This window comes from Natator depressus, chromosome 6, assembly GCF_965152275.1.
Source record: "Natator depressus isolate rNatDep1 chromosome 6, rNatDep2.hap1, whole genome shotgun sequence".
In the NCBI taxonomy this organism is placed as follows: Eukaryota; Metazoa; Chordata; order Testudines; family Cheloniidae; genus Natator; species Natator depressus.
In genome coordinates this window covers 98282281-98301187 of record NC_134239.1, presented here as the reverse complement: position 1 = coordinate 98301187, position 18907 = coordinate 98282281, and the positions used below count along the sequence as shown (strand labels likewise).

At 44.1% G+C, this 18907-nt stretch overlaps 2 protein-coding genes across 5 annotated transcripts in view; one reads left to right on the top strand and one right to left on the bottom strand.

Annotated features, from left to right (window-relative positions):
* The window catches only part of SPATA7 (spermatogenesis associated 7), an 87524-nt gene that overhangs the window by 52971 nt on the left and 15646 nt on the right, over positions 1–18907 (bottom strand). The window lies entirely within an intron of this gene.
* Positions 12681–17543, top strand: LOC141989417 (uncharacterized). The gene is made up of 2 exons (XM_074956079.1): positions 12681–14515; positions 15671–17543. Exons 1-2 carry the CDS (start codon positions 13194–13196, stop codon positions 17184–17186), a joined length of 2838 nt encoding a protein of 945 aa, XP_074812180.1. The 5' UTR covers positions 12681–13193; the 3' UTR covers positions 17187–17543.

The following is an 18907-nucleotide window of genomic DNA, read 5'->3' as shown; positions in this document are numbered from 1 at the left end:
ATATTAACTAAATACCAAAGTATGATTGTAGAGAGACAGCGTGGGTGAGATAAAATCTTTTATTGGACCAACTTCGGTTGGTGAGAGAGAGACAAGCTTTCGAGATTACACAGAGCTCTTCTTCAGGTCTGAGAAAGATACTCAGAGTGTCACAGCTAAATACAAGGTGGCAGAGATTGTTTAGCATAGGGAATGGTCCCTTCAAAGGAATGTTCCCTTGAAATATGTTAACTACTTATGCTAAACAATCTGTGCCACCTTGTATTTAGCTGTGACGCTCTGAGGCCTTGTCTACACTGCCATTTTACAGTGCTGCAACTTTCTTGCTCAGGAGTGTGAAAAAACACACCCCTGAGCGCTGCAAGTTTCAGAGCAGTAAAGCGGCAGTGTAGACAGTGCACCAGCCCTGGGAGCTACTCCCCTCATGGGGACGGTTTTTTTACAGTGCTGGGAGAGCTCTCTCCCAACGCTGGAGCTGCAACTACACAGCCACATTAAAGCTGCCGTGGCAGTGCTTTAACGTTGCTAGTGAAGACATACCCTGAGTATGTTTCCCAAACCTGGAGAAGAGTCTGTGTAAGCTCGAAAGCTTGTCTCTCTCACCAACAGAAGCTGGTCCAATAAAAGATATTACCTCACGCACCTTGTCTCTCTACTGTTATGGGGCCGACATGGCTATAACAACACTGCATACAAAGTATGATTGTGATGTTTTCATAGATACATAGAGTTTAAACCAGAAGGAATCATTAGATCACCTAGTCTGATCTCCTGTGTATCACAGTCCATTAAATTTCACCCAGCTACCCCTGTATAGGGCCCAATAAAAACTTGTGTTTGGCTAAAGTATAACTTGTTTTAATGTTTTATTGTAAGGACTTTAAATCCATTACATCAAATGACTGATGTATGTATAATCTTTTCAGATGATAGATGCTGATGTAATTTAGTTTCATGTCCATAATTTACACTGCTAAATTCTGAACACTTTAAGGAAACAATCTGTGCTTTCTCTTCCAATAAGAAATCATTTTGCCAATAAAAGGAGTTTGTTTCAAAGTATGCTGTATAAAAATAACCTGGTATTGCACTGGCTGAGGTCATTAAAAAAAAACAATCATTCAACTTCCCAGCAGTTTGATGGACTGGCAGAGATTCCATTTGGTATATTTAGATCTAAAACAATCACAGTGCAGCTATTCTATGACAAATGTTGATGCAACTACTCACTCTCGTACCGGTCGTCTGGAGTAATAGGAGAATAAGCATCATAGAATCAACATATTCTGCTCAGAAAATAAATGTCTTAATATTAAATGCAGCAGCTGTTGATCACTGGTCAATATTTTATCCCGTTGACAGTCAGTATGATTTTCAAAAGTGCTCTGCACACTGAGTGCACTTGAAAATCCCATCTATTGTCTCTTATGTAAATAGGATCTTTAAAATCACCACCTGTGAAACTCCATATTTTTGAAGCAATTTTTAAAAGGAGATATGTGATTGTTATGAGCAATAACATTCTCTGAGCCTCCACTCTATGTGGCTAACCCCAAGAATTTAAAATATAAAACAAAGAAAAAGAAAAAATCCACAAGACTCTTGTAAAACAAGATTTCTTTCTGGAAGTGAAGGTACCATACCTGCTCCACTTACTATTGACTATCATAATTTGCAGCCAATTTCAAGGAACATATGATCATTGTCAAGGGCTGAACTAGCTCATTCTCTCTCACCTGTAGATGTTAAGAGAGCCTGAAATGGTCATGTGAACGATTGCCTTACAACTGATACATGGCACCACTGTGTGCAAGTAAAAACATATGACAAGGTATATGGTCATAAGCAGATGTATACACACCTCAGGTACTCTGTGAGGTAAGAGGCTGAAAGTAACCAATAAGTGTGGTTATCTCAAACACCTGCACTCTTCGGTCTCCAGTACAACTACACTCCATGAAATACGTTATGCTTTTTACTATATTAATTAAAAATAATTAAGATATTTGAAAAATTGTGGAGAAAAGAAAGATGTCTTTATCTGGGGATATATAGTATTTTTAAAATTTTATTTTTTTTAATATTGTGGGGTTTTTTTAATTCCCTAATTCAAGGTCCTTCACATTAGGAGTAGGGATGTAACTTTTACTATTCAGGTTAACACCAAAAACTAACCATCCTTTTCTTCATCTGCATCTTTTTTCCATTCTTCATTAATGCTTCTATCCTCTCTTGTTTCCTGGTTGCTCGTCTTTAACTCCCCTCCTATTCTTTGATTGCTTACCCTTCCTTCCTAGTCCAAATCCCTCACTGCTTCCCCTTCCCAGCACCTCTGCTCCATGTACAAGCAGAGAAACAAACTGAAACTGCTAAGATAGAGCAACTCTCTGTTATGGCCCCAATCCTGCAAAAACTTACATATCTGCTTAACTTTAACCAGATGAGTAATCTACTTACATGCTTAAAGTTAAGCACTTGGGTGAGTTTTTTCAGAATTGAGGGCTATATTTGTGGCTTCTGGCACATGGAATGTAACAGTACAGAAGGTAGGGGAACATGACAAAATTGGTGTGCATTTGATGATTTCTAAAAACTAGATATAAACTATAGAACCCTTTTGGCTCTTAAAGGCTGTAGTATTTAAAAGAACTGTTAATACAAATCAAAATAGAAGGGAAAATCTTAAGATATTTTTATGACATTCTTCTTTTTGATGGGTGTAACGATTTCAATGAGGGCAAATTAGTAAATTTCTTTCTGTGTAGTTTCATTAAATACTATAGATCCTAAATAGATAGTCAACATCACTGTGGGGAATCTTCTTTTCCTAATGCCCATTTTATAATATAACAGCATTTCCAAACCTGGGATGTCTTAACACTAAGCGAATGCATATTTCCATTATACAAGCTGTTTAACAGGCTTTTCAGTGTATTTCAAATTTAGGCATGTTACACTTTACAGAAACAAAGCACAAATGCTATAGAAATCTTCTGACTATTCCCTAGGAGCCCTGAATAGAGAAAGGAAGGAGCTATCAAGTCCATTAGCCTAAAGCATCTATCCATTTTGTGATGTACCGCAAAAGCTATTACTCTTGAAAGGACAGGATATATCTGTTGCTAATTTTCACATGCAACTAAATAATTTGAGAGACACATTGTGAACTGGGTTACTACATATGCACATCCTGAATGTCTACTATACACACAGATTATTTGTTCCCTACGATAAATAAAATGGGCCACATCCAGGCTGTTGCCATATCCTATCCGTTCCTCATTTAAAACACCTTTAAAATCTGTCCTTTCTCCTGCACTTAGATCACTAACGCTTGGCCCTACCATAGTCGATTATCTACTTGACTACTGCAGCTCCTTCTCCCTGGCTTCCCTACCTCTGACTTGCCTCTCCTCCAGTACATATCAAATGCCACTAGTAAAGTCATCTCTCTTGATCAATGATCAGATCAGCTTAACCCGGCTTAAATGAATTCCTCCATTGACTTCCTCTCACCATTCATACTAGGTTCAAATTTCTCAGCCTCACCAGCAAGGCTCTTTACATTAACACTCCTGCTTTCATCTCTGCTCTTGTATCTTTCTAAACATTGCCCCTCGGACTTCAGTGAAGCCTCCTGACCAGTGATGAGCTGCCAAAATCTTAACATCCGGTTCCCTCCTCACCCCATGAGGGGGTTGTTGCCCACCCCCGCCCCCCGGGACTCCTGCCCCATCCAACCCCCAGTGTTCCTTGATGCCCCCCCTGGACCCTTGCCCCATCCACCCCCGTCCCCTGACTGCCCCCAGAACCGGGCAGGAGGGTCTCGTGGGCCACCGTAGTGGGTGCCCACCCCACCCCTAAGAGCCAGAGGGACCTGCCAGGGGATGAGGCGGGGAGTCCCGGCGGTGCTTACCTGGGGCAGCTCCCAGGAAGCATCCGGCAGGTTCCTCTGGCTCCTAGGTGCAGGGGAGTGTAACTGGGGGGAGCAGGGGAAGCGGCTGCTCGCCCCACTGATCACATCAAAAGTGGCGCCTTAGGCACCGACTCCGTGGGTGCTCCGGGGCTGGAGCACCCACGGGGAAAATTTGGTGGGTGCAGAGCACCCACCGGCAGCTCCCCACCCCACGCCCAGCCCCAGCTCACCTCACCTCCACTCCACCTCCTCCCCTGAACGCACCCCCCCCCCCGGCTTCCCACAAATCAGCTGTTCGGCGGGAAGCCTGGGAGGGCTGAGAAGCAGGCGGCAGCTTCCCGCTCAGGCCGAAGGTGGCGGAGGTGAGCTGGGGCCTGGGTGCGCGCCCCCCAGGTCACCTGCTTCGGCCTGGGTGGCCCTCCTTGCGCCCCCCTGCCCCAGCTCACCTCCGCTCTGCCTCCCTGGGCCTGAGTGCAAAGCCGCCGCCTGCTTCTCAGCCTGCCCTGGCTTCCCACGCAAACAGCTGATTCGCGGGAAGCCAGGGTGGGGGTGGAGAAGCAGAGCGGGGCAGTGTGTTCAGGGGAGGAGGCAGAGGCGGAGCAGAGGTTAGGTGAGCTGGGGCCGGGTGCTGGGCGGGGAGCTGCCACCAAATTTTCCCTAAGGCGCTACTTTTGGCCGGTTAAATTTAGAAGCCCTTTTAGAACTGGTTGTCCCTCGCGGAACAATCGGTTCTAAAAGGGCTTCTAAATTCGAACCGGCTCCAGCTCACTACTGCTCCTGACTAGTTATCACCTTTGGTTGAGTCTACACTAGTATTTTCCTTCAAATTTTCCACCATTGCACAATCACTGGTGCAGATCCACTGGGGCTAGCCATCTTGGGATCACTACTGTGGACACCTGGTTACTGGCTTTTTAACTATCATGTCACCTAGATCTGCTCTAAGCAAGCATACACAATACAGTGGTTAAAATACTGGCAGATAGTCTATACTAGCACTCCCACCATTATTAGCAGTGGTAATATGATGGAAGGAAATTTAAGGAAAATGCTAGTGTAAATATATTATTTGTAGCCTTCTTTCTCTCATCTACAACCCATCTTCCATGTTGTCCTGATGGCTGGAATAGCTTCCTTTGTCTTGCGTGCCACTCCATTTAAAGGCATCCTTAACTCACTCCTTTCACAATGTCCTTCAATGACAATTTATATTTATAGTTTTAGAACAACAAATATAAAGAGTAAATTTAACTATAATTTTTTTAGAAAAATAAAATCCTAAAGTATCCAACAACAAATGTGAAAGTAATAAACTAGAAATCTGCTCTAGGAATCTACCCTTCTCTGTTACTTTTGTGTACTGTTCATGATCTAATTTAGACCTCTATCCTCCAAAGCATGGCTATTTGGACTCTGTCGGACTGTTCACATTTAGTTATGCAGGTATGTCTTTGAAGGATTGGGGCCATAGACTATACACATCAAGAAACAGGGGACTTGTATTTTAGCTGCTTATGAAGTGGTACGGCACCTGCATAATTCAGAAATCTGGGCCAGAGAGGAGATCATAGACTCAATAGATTCTCATCCAGAGCTGATCAAATGGAACCTAAGTTCTCCAGCACTTTGTAAGTGATGTATAGCTGAGTCTGATAATAGCAGAAAAAACACACATTTTATAGCCAGATGTCTCGTTATAAGATCATCTCTAATGAGTATTTCAGGTGAGGGAACCCTGGAGAGAACAGTCCAGGCACCATAAGAGTGCCCCTTTGTGCATTCTTGTAACTATAATTTTGATCCAATTCAGTAAATTGTACAGCTTGGGTATGATTTTAAAGGTGTTCACAGACGTGATGTTCCCACCGTCTTCAGCTGGAACTGTGGCTCCTCAGTAGCCCTGAAAATCAGGCACTTTATTTTTCAACATTCATTTACATTACAGCCGTCTGTAAAAGCAGACAATTTTTTCACCAGCAGATGGCACACTGTTTAACTGTAACAAGTGAAATATTTGGTGTTACTGTATCAGCCTTTTATTATTAATACATGTACATTTGTAAAAAACAAAACAATGATCTAAATCATCCGTCTACCAGAGGAAAACCCAAAAGACAGAGTGAAGAGGGAGATATCTTGCAGAGTTTCCTCTGAATCTTTCTCCTGAGGAGGAGCAAGGTCTGCCCCCAAGCTACAGGGACCTCAGGAAATTAGCTGAAGACACAAAGCCATCTAATAACAGGCCCTATAGTTCCCTATAGATTCAGGAAGACAACATTATGTCAGTTTACACTCCGTTCATATTTCAAGGTTATCTTCACAACCAAAAAGACTAGAAATTAAAATGTAAGGCTTATATTTGGGAGCACAAGGGGCAGATTCTTCAGGAAATGCCCTGGCGACAGAATATACATAAGCTTGACAATAGGGCATGTTTTCTGGGGGACTTGGATAGTCAGGGGGTGAGTAAAGATGACTAGTTCTGGGAAGACGGGAAGGGGAATAAAGGTAATAAGACTTGTACCTATCACTTCGAACAATCTAAGTCAGGGGTGGGCAAACTTTTTGGCCCGAGGGCCACATCGGGGTTGTGAAACTGTATGGAGGGCTGGGTAGGGAGGGCTGTGCTTCCCCAAACAGCCTGTGCTTTTCTTTCCGTGTAAATATAAATGATTCCATTGTAAACACCTCTGACCACAGATTTAAACTTTTTGCTAACACATATGTAGAACTGAACTGGGAACTGTATAAACCAGTTTTAGCTTTATTTAGGAAATTAGTCAGATTTAAATGTGTCATTTCAGAATATGATTTTTTCCTCCAATAAGTACATGGATATATATATTTGATACCTAATGCAAATAACTGCAGTAGGAAGCCACACATTTATTCAAATTTTAGAGATATTGCCTTGTTCACCCTGGGTAATTTACACAAGAGTTTTGTCATATATGCAGCTTCCCAAGGTACAGAATGTAAACAAAATTACATAAGAAACATCAAAAATCAATTAGGTCCTTTAGTACATTGTTAATGCTTGTAATTGCTTCCTTTTGTGAGCCTTGCTTGCTAATGAAGGATACAATGCAGTACAGAAGGGAAAACTGGATGCGAATCATTCACTTTTTTTTTCTCCAGCCAGTGGCAAGGATGGATATCAATCATGATTTTTTTTGTTTGTTTAAAAAATATTTTGTTTAAATGATTTCTCCATTAAAATGTTGTTGTTTTTTGTTTACCTGTTGCCAGATCTTACTTTCTTCCCATTTTATAGTCTTAAATTGCTAAGGTGGATATTCCGTGCTTGTTTCTTAATTAGTTTCCTAATTGTTAGTAGAATTTCAGAGTTTACATAAAATTTTTAAGAAGATATATAAAACATTCATTTATATTGACAAAGACAAATCTGTGTCTCATTAACATCCTTCCTGTGAGATCAACACAAATTCAAATACAAAACTGATAAGGAAGTAGCAGGGCTATTTTTACAACCAACACCACTTTCTGACATACTGAACTTCTGCACATCAAGACAGATGACACACTTTGACTGGGCTATAGTCTTTCTTCAAGGTTTTCAGTTTGAAACCAGTCAGACTTGTATTCCTAAGTCATTTAGTTACCTTTGAAAACCACCTTTTAAAATGCTTAGATATTGGGTTTAGGACGTTAACTTCAGGCTTCTGTTTTGAAAAAGATTTTATGTTTGAGACTGTTTTTAAAATAAAAATACAATAGTAGCCCTGATGCTGCATACACTTTTATGCACATGCTTAACTTTAATCATGAGAAGTTCTATTGAAGATAATGGGTCTATTAATATGAGTAAACCTACATATCTACTTAAATATTTGTGGGATTAAGACCTTAATTATCAATATTTTTCTCATATTAAAATAAGATATCATACTAGTAGTGACATTTTAAAAACCAAAATAATTATAATTTAGTTCATTATAAATTGTATTAATAAATTAAGGCCAGAAGAGACAATTATGACCATCTAGTCGGACATCCTGTGTAACACAGGCCATAAAATTTCATCAAATGATTCCTGCATCAAACCCAATTTTTTTTTTCACTTTGAGCATTTCTTTCAGAAACAGACATCCAAATTTGATTTAAAAACTTAGACTGACAGAGAATTCACTAGATTCCAAAGGATGTTGTTTCCATGTAGGGTTGTCAGGTGTCCAGTTTATGACAGGAATGCCCCATTAATAAAGGACCCTGGCTGCTCTGGTTAGCTCCACTGGCCACTAGAAGTTCAGATGGCAGTGCAACAGGGGGGCTAAGGCAGATTCCCTGCCTGCCCTGGCTCCATGCAGCTCTTGGAAGCAGCTGGCATGTCCGACTCCTAAGTGCAGGGGTGGCCACAGGGGCTCCATGTGCTGCCCTGACCCCAAATGCCAGGTCCGCAGCTCCCATTGGCCAGGAACCACGGCCAATGGGAGCTGTGGGGGCAGCGACTGTAGGTGCAGGTAGTGCGCAGAGGCCCCTGGCCCCTCTGCCTAGTAGCCAGAGTTGGGATATGCCACCGCTTCCGGGAGCTGCGTGAAGCCAGGGCAGGCAGGGAGCCTGCCTTAGCCCCGCTGAGCTGCCAGGCTGGGAGCCATCTGAGGTAAATACCGCCCAACCAGAGCCCACACTCCCTCCTGCACCCCAATCTCCTGCCCCAGCCCTGAGCCCCCATCCACACCCCAAACCCCTCATCCTCAGCCCCAGCCCGGAGCCTGCACCCCGACCTGGAGCCCTCACATCCTCCTGCACCCCAACCTCTTGGCCCAGCCCGGTGAAAGTGAGTATGGGGGAGAGCGAGCGACAGAGGGAGGGGGGATGGAGTGAGCGGGGCCTCAGAGAAGGGATGGGGTGGGCGGGGCCTCAGAGAAGGGGCAGGGCAAGGGTGTTCGGTTTTGTGCGATTAGAAAGTTGGCAACCCTATTTCCATGGTTAACTCTACTCTCTGTTTCAGCGGTTTTAAGGCCAGAAGGGACCATGGTAATCATCCTGTCTGATCTCCTGTATAACACAGGTCTGTTAAAAATGTACAATTTATTTCCAGTCTGAATTTATCTAGATTCAGCATCCAGTCATTGGATTTTCTTATGCCTTTGTCTGCTAAAGTAAAGAGCACTTTATTATCAGAATCTTTTCCCTGGGTACACACTTACATACATCATGATAGACTCCCTCTTAACCTTATCTTGCACAAATCAAACAGACGGGGCTACTTTAATCTCTTACTGTAAGGCAGATTCTCCAGGCCGCAAATCATTCTCAAAGCTCTTTTCTGCATTATTTCCAAATAGTGGAACCAGAATGGGACACAGTACAAGACATGATATTCCAGTAATGGTCTCATTAATGCCATATGCACTAGTAAATAACACATCTATTTGATACTCCCCTGTTTACCTACCCAAAGATTTAATATGCTTCCTTAGCCACCACAGTGCACTCGGAAATCATGTACAGATGATAATCTAAAATGATCCCTACATTCTTTCCTGAATGTCTGATTTCCAAAATACAGTACGTCCCCCCTACCCCATGTCTGACCCACATTCTTTGTTCCAAGATGTATATATGACCTTTCATTTGGCTGTATTAAAACACAAATTTGTTCAAGTGAGCCCAGTTTACCATGCAATCCAGATCACTCTGTATAACTTGCCTGTCCCCACAATTATTATTTGCCATTCCACCAATTATTATGTCACCTGAAAACTTTACCAGAAATGATTTTATATTTCCTTCCACAACATGGATAAAGATACTGAATGGCACTAGGCCAAGAACAGATGCTAGTGGGATCCCTCCAAAGACACCCTCGCTGGATGATTCCCATCTACAATTACATTTTGAAATCTAAAGTTGCATTAGCACAGATTATCAAATTATTTTTACGAACTTCGTCATGATTTAAGTCATTTTCTTAAAATTTAGTGATTTAAATCCCCCTTCCTGCCATTGAACCTTCTGACACTTATTCTTTCCTATAACTGCACATTTAGGTCTTTGTTCCTTGGATATGACGGAATTTTTTGAATTGGTTTCTGCAGTGCTCCAAAGTGGTCATTATAGCACAGTGCTTCATGGGATACTTCTGACAAGGAACGGGAGCAGGCATATACACTTGTATGCACTCTCCCCACAGACTGCAGGCTAATCCTAGCCATGTGCTAACTGAATGGCTGATAGGGCCCTGTACTTTATGGGAGTGGGAAGGGGAGCAGTGCATCTTTGTTAGTGTTCATCTTGGCAAGTACAGCCACCTTCAATGACTCCCTCCACAACCTTGAAAGATAAATATGGACCCCAGGTCTTCTCCATCCCCCTGATCCATCATCATCTATCAGCTGTTGAAATCCTTTCCTTCTACCTCCTATATGAAAGAGAGATTACAGAATTCTAACAGACCAATCCAACCTCTTCTCAAGTATCTTGCACAGGACCTCACAAACCTAGGGCTGAGCCTTCACATTCCCAATCCCAAGGTCTTCAATAGGACTCCTTGCGTGAATAAAGTGGAAAGAATTTGTCCCGGAATCTGTTTTTGAGAAGGAATGCTGAAGGGACAGAGTAACGTATATCTGACTACTACAATAATTAAGGGTCGGTCAGCATTTCAAACTCAGGCCCTATAATAGGATTTATAAATTGTCCACAAAAATTTGTACTGTCCTGAAACTTAGGCCATGTCTACACTTACAAGCTTACAGTGGCACTCAGTACAGCTGTGCCGCTGTAAGAGCACTCGTGTAGCTGCATAATGCTGAGGGGAGAGAGTTCTCCAGTTGACAAAATAAAACCAGCTCAATGAGTGGCAGTAGCTATGTAGGCATGAGACGCTCTCCCACTGACATAGTGCAGTGCACAAGAGCGCTTATGCTGGCGAAATTTATGTCACCTAGAGGGGATGTTTTTTCACACCCATGAGAGACAAAAGTTTTGCCAACATAAGTGGTAGTGTAGACATGGCCTTAATAAGCAAGATGTAAGCCCAGGAGTTTACCACTTCTACTTACACTAGCATGATGATTTCACTTTATCATTTAGAAAAACATGGGGCACACGCATAGAAGAAGTCTGCAAGGTTTTGTGGTCTCCTGAGGGATTATTCAACTCCTACATGCCATTTTGTAATCATTCACTTTAAGAGCCAGCCAGATGCAATGACAGCTTTGAAAAAGCTCCATTTCATTTGAAAATTAGGTATTAGGCTTGTTTGTGGCTGTCCTATGGGAAGCAAAGTGAAAAGAGCCTGCACCTACTTTTGAAGCTACAAAAACTATTTTTAAAATCAAAGGCAAAATTGAGCACATAGTGGTCTTAACTATGATTTTTTTTGTTTAAGCAAACTGAATACAAGCATCCTGGACCAAACTCTGGTCTCAGTGAAGTCAGTGACAAAACGCCCATTGACTTTGATGTGACAAAGATTTGATCATTAATCTGACTTTAATGCAGTTAACTTTATAATTTAATATGAGATGAGCGGTGTTTGCCGGATGAGAGTTCTTGTAATTTCCTAGACTTTTTGAACAAAACATATTCAATACCAAAAAAATTCAATAATATGCATTTAAAATGAAATTCCAATTTTGCTGTGTTTGAATTTTGCATGTAATCAACTACATTGGACTGGAATGTTATGAAAGTGATGTGCTTCCTACAACAGATATCAGTGTCTGCCATATGTACCATGGTAACGCTATATAGTCCATGTCATAAATAGAAAGGGAAGGGTAAACCCCTTTAAAATCCCTCCTAGCCAGAGGAAATCTCCTCTCACCTGTAAAGGGTTAAGAAGCTAAAGGTAACCTCGCTGGCACCTGACCAAAATGACCAATGAGGAGACAAGATACTTTCAAAAAGCTGGTAGGAGGGAGAGAAACAAAGGGTTTGTGTGTCTGTCTACATTTTGTCTTTGCCGGGGATAGACCAGGAATGAAGCCTTAGAACTTTTAGTAAGTAATCTAGCTAGGTATGTGTTAGATTATGATTTCTTTAGATGGCTGAGAAAAGAATTGTGCTGAATAGAATAACTATTTCTGTCTGTGTATCTTTTTTGTAACTTAAGGTTTTTGCCTAGAGGGGTTCTCTATGTTTGGAATCTAATTACCCTGTAAGGTATTTACCATCCTGATTTTACAGGGGGGATTTCTTATTTCTAATTCTATTTTTATTAAAAGTCTTCTTGTAAGAAAACTGAATGCTTTTTCATTGTTCTCAGATCCAGGGGTTTGGGTCTGTGGTCACCTATGCAAATTGGTGAGGCTTTTTATCCAACATTTCCCAGGAAAGGGAGGGTGCAAGTGTTGGGAGGATTGTTCATTGTTCTTAAGATCCAAGGGTCTGGGTCTGTAGTCACCTAGGCAAATTGGTGAGGCTTTTTACCAAACCTTGTCCAGGAAGTAGGGTGCAAGGTTTTTGGGAAGTATTTTGGGGGGAAAGACGTGTCCAAACAGCTCTTCCCCAGTAACCAGTATTTGTTTGGTGGTGGTAGCGGCCAATCCAAGGACAAAAGGGTGGAATATTTTGTACCTTGGGGAAGTTTTGACCTAAGCTGGTAAAGATAAGCTTAGGAGGTTTTTCATGCAGGTCCCCACATCTGTACCCTAGAGTTCAGAGTGGGGGAGGAACCTTGACATGGTGGCAGAGTGGTGGGATTAACCTGAAATCATTTTGAGATCCAGTTGAGATTTTTTTGAACTAGAAATACAGATTTTTAAAAAGGAGATTTTTTTCTCTTTCCTTTGGAAAGGAAGTCCAGAAGCAGCTGAAACTGAAAGCAGCTTGTTTTTTTCTCTGCTTTGTGGCCAAGCAGAGACAAAAGGGGATTATCTTTGTGAATTGCAGGTTTTCTTTGCCTGGAGGCAGGGTACTTAACTCCTGCAGGGAAATTCACAGTCTTCCAACCCAGAGTTTTTTTTTCCCTAAAAGTAAATAGAAGGGGGGGTGTTCTACCCATTTGCCTGGAGACAAAAGTGGCAGGGTTTTTTTTTTTGGATTTTGAGTTTTTACAAGGAGCACAAGTTTAAAAAGGAAACTTGTTTTTTCTTTGGGCTGGGTAAACAGGTTTCCAAGTAGTTGGAAGTTTTTTGCTTTGATTTGGGCCCAGAGCAGAGACAAGGGAATTGTCTTTTTCTGTAGGCTGACAATCACTATCAGAGAATAGGTATTCTATTCCAGCACAGCAAAATTTTACAGCCAAGTTTTGTTTGTTTATTTCTAAACTTTGGGTGTAAAGTTAGTTAAAAACAGAGAGGTTAGAATGACCAAAACCGCGGCTCGACTACAGCTGGAATTAGCCAGATTTCAGGCTGAGGAAAGACAAAGGGAACATGAAAGACAGATAGAACTCATGCGGCTGAAGAAGGAGGAGAAGGAACAAGAAAGGGAGGCAGCGAAAGAGGCAGCAAAAGAGGCAGAACAACACCAAGCGGCTGCTCACAGGAGAGCTATGGAAGCAAGGGACAAAGAACTGGAGGAGAAGGAAAAAGAGAGGAAGTATGTGGAGGAGATAGAGAAGATAAAGGCTCAGCAGAATATCCCAACAAACCCTAGCAATCCTTCTCCAAGTACCACTTCCCATCCCAGAAAGTTCCCCACCTACAAGGCAGGCGATGATACTGAGGCCTTCCTAGAAAACTTCGAAAGGGCCTGCCTTGGGTACAACATCTCTACTGACCAATACATGGTAGAGCTGAGGCCACAGCTCAGTGGACCCTTAGCTGAGGTAGCAGCTGAAATGCCTAAAGAACACATGAACAAGTATGAACTGTTTAAATCCAAGGCAAGAGTCAGAATGGGGATAACACCCGAGCAGTCTCGTCGGAGGTTCAGAGCCCTAAGGTGGAAACCAGACGTGTCATTTACCCGACATGCCTACCACATTGTGAAACATTGGGATGCCTGGATATCAGGAGCAAGTGCCAAGTTGCCTGTCCAGTACAAGGGCTGGTCAGGAACGTGGACTTTTGCAGTCTATGATGATTATCCCATCCCCATGCTGTTGGGGGAAGACTTGGCCAATCATGTGAAGCAGGCCAAGAGGGTGGGAACGGTCACCCGCAGCCAGGCTAAACAAGCCGTGAGGCCTAGCTCTGTTCCGGAAACTTCTATCAGGACCCGGTCAGAGGTGATGGACCCGGACCCCAGACCAATGTCTGCAACAGCAGTAGTGGATCCAGTCCCAGAGACCCAGACGGAACCAGTCCCAGAACCGGAACCAGCCGAACAACCAACACCAGACCCATTGCCAGCACTGAATCCAGTACTTGCAACCTCAACACCAGAGGGCCCCACCGACCCTGAACTGGTAGCAGCCGATAACCCTACACAAGAGGCTCAGCCGGAGCCTGAATCCCAACATAGTGCACCAGCGGAGAGCGGTTCACAGTCAACAGAAACAGCTCCATCCCCTATATCACTTCCAGAGGGACCAAGCCTAGGTCCACAATCCAATGAGGAACTGATGTCTCCAGCATCAAGGGAACAGTTCCAGACCGAACAGGAAGCAGATGAAAGCCTCCAGAGAGCTTGGACGGCGGCACGGAGCAACCCACCGCCTCTCAGCTCTTCTAATCGATCCAGGTTTGTTGTAGAAAGAGGACTTTTATACAAGGAAACTCTTTCTGGTGGACACCAGGAAGACTGGCATCCTCAGAGACAGTTGGTAGTTCCAACTAAATACCGGGCCAAGCTCTTGAGCTTAGCCCATGATCACCCTAGTGGCCATGCTGGGGTGAACAGGACCAAAGACCGTTTGGGGGGGGTCATTCCACTGGGAGGGAATGGGCAAGGATGTTTCTACCTATGTCCAGTCTTGTGAGGTGTGCCAAAGAGTGGGAAAGCCCCAAGACCAGGTCAAAGCCCCTCTCCAGCCACTCCCCATCATTGAAGTTCCATTTCAGCGAGTAGCTGTGGATATTCTGGGTCCTTTTCCGAAAAAGACACCCAGAGGAAAGCAGTACATACTGACTTTCATGGATTTTGCCACCCGATGGCCGGAAGCAGTAGCTCTAAGCAACACCAGGGCTAACAGTGTGTGCCAGGCACTAGCAGACATTTTTGCCAGGGTAGGTTGGCCCTCCGACATCCTCACAGATGCAGGGACTAATTTCCTGGCAGGAACTATGAAAAACCTTTGGGAAGCTCATGGGGTAAATCACTTGGTTGCCACTCCTTACCACCATCAAACAAATGCATGGTGGAGAAGTTTAATGGAACTTTGGGGGCCATGATACGTAAATTTGTAAATGAGCTCTCCAGTGATTGGGACCTAGTGTTGCAGCAGTTGCTCTTTGCCTACAGAGCTGTACCACACCCCAGTTTAGGGTTTTCCCCATTTGAACTTGTATATGGCCGTGAGGTTAAGGGGCCATTGCAGTTGGTGAAGCAGCAATGGGAGGGATTTACACCTTCACCAGGAACTAACATTCTGGACTTTGTAACCAACCTACAAAACACCCTCCGAACCTCTTTAGCCCTTGCTAAAGAAAACTTACAGGATGCTCAAAAAGAGCAAAAAGCCTGGTATGATAAACATGCCAGAGAGCGTTCCTTCAAAGTAGGGGACCAGGTCATGGTCTTAAAGGCGCTCCAGGCCCATAAAATGGAAGCATCGTGGGAAGGGCCGTTCACGGTCCAGGAGCGCCTGGGAGCTGTTAATTATCTCATAGCATTCCCCACCTCCAACCGAAAGCCTAAGGTGTACCATATTAATTCTCTAAAGCCCTTTTATTCCAGAGAATTAAAGGTTTGTCAGTTTACAGCCCAGGGAGGAGACGACGCTGAGTGGCCTGAAGGTGTCTACTACGAAGGGAAATGTGCTGGTGGTGTGGAAGAGGTGAACCTCTCCATGACCCTTGGGCGTATGCAGCGACAGCAGATCCAGGAGCTGTGCACTAGCTACGCGCCAACGTTCTCAGCCACCCCAGGACTGACTGAACGGGCATATCACTCCATTGACACAGGTAATGCTCGCCCAATTAGAGTCCAACCTTACCGGGTGTCTCCTCAAGCTAGAACTGCTATAGAACGGGAGATCCGGGATATGTTACAGATGGGTGTAATCCGCCCCTCTGAAAGTGCATGGGCATCTCCAGTGGTTCTAGTTCCCAAACCAGATGGGGAAATACGTTTTTGCGTGGACTACCGTAAGCTAAATGCTGTAACTCGCCCAGACAACTATCCAATGCCACGCACAGATGAACTATTAGAGAAACTGGGACGGGCCCAGTTCATCTCTACCTTGGACTTAACCAAGGGGTACTGGCAGGTACCGCTAGATGAGTCTGCCAAGGAAAGGTCAGCCTTCACCACACATCTCGGGCTGTATGAATTTAATGTACTCCCTTTCGGGCTGCGAAATGCACCCGCCACCTTCCAAAGACTTGTAGATGGTCTCCTAGCGGGATTAGGAGAATATGCAGTCGCCTACCTTGACGATGTGGCCATATTTTCGGATTCCTGGGCAGACCACCTGGAACATCTACAAAAAGTCCTTGAGCGCATAAGGGAGGCAGGACTAACTGTTAAGGCTAAGAAGTGTCAAATAGGCCTAAACAGAGTGACTTACCTTGGACACCAGGTGGGTCAAGGAACTATCAGCCCCCTACAGGCCAAAGTGGATGCTATCCAAAAGTGGCCTGTCCCAAAGTCAAAGAAACAGGTTCAATCCTTTTTAGGCTTGGCCGGTTATTACAGACGATTTGTACCGCACTACAGCCAAATCGCTGCCCCACTGACAGACCTAACCAAAAAGAAACGGCCAAATGCTGTGCAGTGGACCGAAAAGTGTCAGAAGGCCTTTAACAAGCTTAAAGCGACACTCATGTCTGACCCTGTACTAAGGGCCCCAGACTTTGACAAACCGTTCCTAGTAACCACAGATGCATCCGAGTGTGGTGTGGGAGCAGTTTTAATGCAGAAAGGACCTGATCAAGAATTCCACCCTGTAGTGTTTCTCAGCAAAAAACTGTCTGAGAGGGAAAGCAACTGGTCAATCACTGAAAAAGAATGTTACGCCATTGTCTACGCTCTGGAAAAGCTACGCCCATATGTTTGGGGACGGCGTTTCCACCTGCAAACCGACCATGCTGCACTGAAGTGGCTTCACACCGTCAAAGAAACTAACAAAAAACTTCTTCGGTGGAGTTTAGCTCTCCAAGATTTTGATTTTGACATCCAACACATCTCAGGAGCTTCTAACAAAGTGGCTGATGCACTCTCACGTGAAAGTTTCCCAGACTCAACTGGTTAAAATCGTCCTTGAGATGTGGAAAATATTGTTAGTCTTTATGTACTTGGTAGCATATTTAGAGATGCATGTGTCTTATTAACTCTGTTTTCCTAGAGCTCCAGGAAGAAATCCCAGCCAGTGTTTCACCCTAGCTGAGATTTGGGGGGCGTGTCATAAATAGAAAGGGAAGGGTAAACCCCTTTAAAATCCCTCCTAGCCAGAGGAAATCTCCTCTCACCTGTAAAGGGTTAAGAAGCTAAAGGTAACCTCGCTGGCACCTGACCAAAATGACCAATGAGGAGACAAGATACTTTCAAAAAGCTGGTAGGAGGGAGAGAAACAAAGGGTTTGTGTGTCTGTCTACATTTTGTCTTTGCCGGGGATAGACCAGGAATGAAGCCTTAGAACTTTTAGTAAGTAATCTAGCTAGGTATGTGTTAGATTATGATTTCTTTAGATGGCTGAGAAAAGAATTGTGCTGAATAGAATAACTATTTCTGTCTGTGTATCTTTTTTGTAACTTAAGGTTTTTGCCTAGAGGGGTTCTCTATGTTTGGAATCTAATTACCCTGTAAGGTATTTACCATCCTGATTTTACAGGGGAGATTTCTTATTTCTAATTCTATTTTTATTAAAAGTCTTCTTGTAAGAAAACTGAATGCTTTTTCATTGTTCTCAGATCCAGGGGTTTGGGTCTGTGGTCACCTATGCAAATTGGTGAGGCTTTTTACCAAACCTTGTCCAGGAAGTAGGGTGCAAGGTTTTTGGGAAGTATTTTGGGGGGAAAGACGTGTCCAAACAGCTCTTCCCCAGTAACCAGTATTTGTTTGGTGGTGGTAGCGGCCAATCCAAGGACAAAAGGGTGGAATATTTTGTACCTTGGGGAAGTTTTGACCTAAGCTGGTAAAGATAAGCTTAGGAGGTTTTTCATGCAGGTCCCCACATCTGTACCCTAGAGTTCAGAGTGGGGGAGGAACCTTGACAGTCCATTAACTAGATAGGTACTATTAATAGGCATGCTGAATTACATGCAGGAAGCGCTTCTTTACATCTACGTCTAATGCCCAACAGTGTGCTAGTTCTCTCAGTGCTCCAAGACAAATAACCTACTAACACATTGCATAAACAATGTAAAATGAACAAAATGAAAGATATTTATGTTTTACAGTTAAAAAAAATCCCAAACAAAAAGCAAAATAACACTAACTGATTGATTGATTGATTAGAAAGTAATATGATGAATGAAATAACCTTGTGTTAAACCAGAGGTGGGCAAACTATGGCCCGCGGGACCCTCCTGCCTGGCCCCTGAGCTCCTGGCCCCTCTCCCACTGTCCCCCTCCCCCGCAGCCTCAGCTCACTGCGCTGCCGGTGCAATGTTCTGGGCGGCGGGGCTGTGAGCTCCTGGGGCAGCGCAGCTGCAGAGCCCGGCCTGACCCAGTGCTCTGTGCTGCGTGGCGCAGCCGTCTGTTGTGATGCCGCTGCGCCGCCAGCCACCGGTGCTCCAGGCAGCACAGCAAGGGGCAGGGAGCAGGAGGCGTTGGACAGAGGGCAGGGGAGTTCGGGGGGTGGTCAGGGGCCGGGGGTGTGGATAGGGGTCGAGGCGGTCAGAGGGTGGGGAACATGGGGGGTTGAATGGTGGCAGGGATCCTGGTGGGGGGGGACCGTCAGGAATGAGAGGAGAGGTTGGATGGGGCAACAGGGGGCAGTCGGGGTGGGGGTTCCGGGGGCGGTCAGGGGAC

Coding starts and splice junctions, on each gene's coding strand:
- LOC141989417 (XM_074956079.1), top strand. CDS start 13,194: ATGACCAAAACCGCGGCTCGACTACAGCTGGAATTAGCCAGATTTCAG. Junction 14,516..15,670: donor AGCTCTTCTAATCGATCCAG/GTTTGTTGTAGA, acceptor CTTTTATTCCAG/AGAATTAAAGGTTTGTCAGT.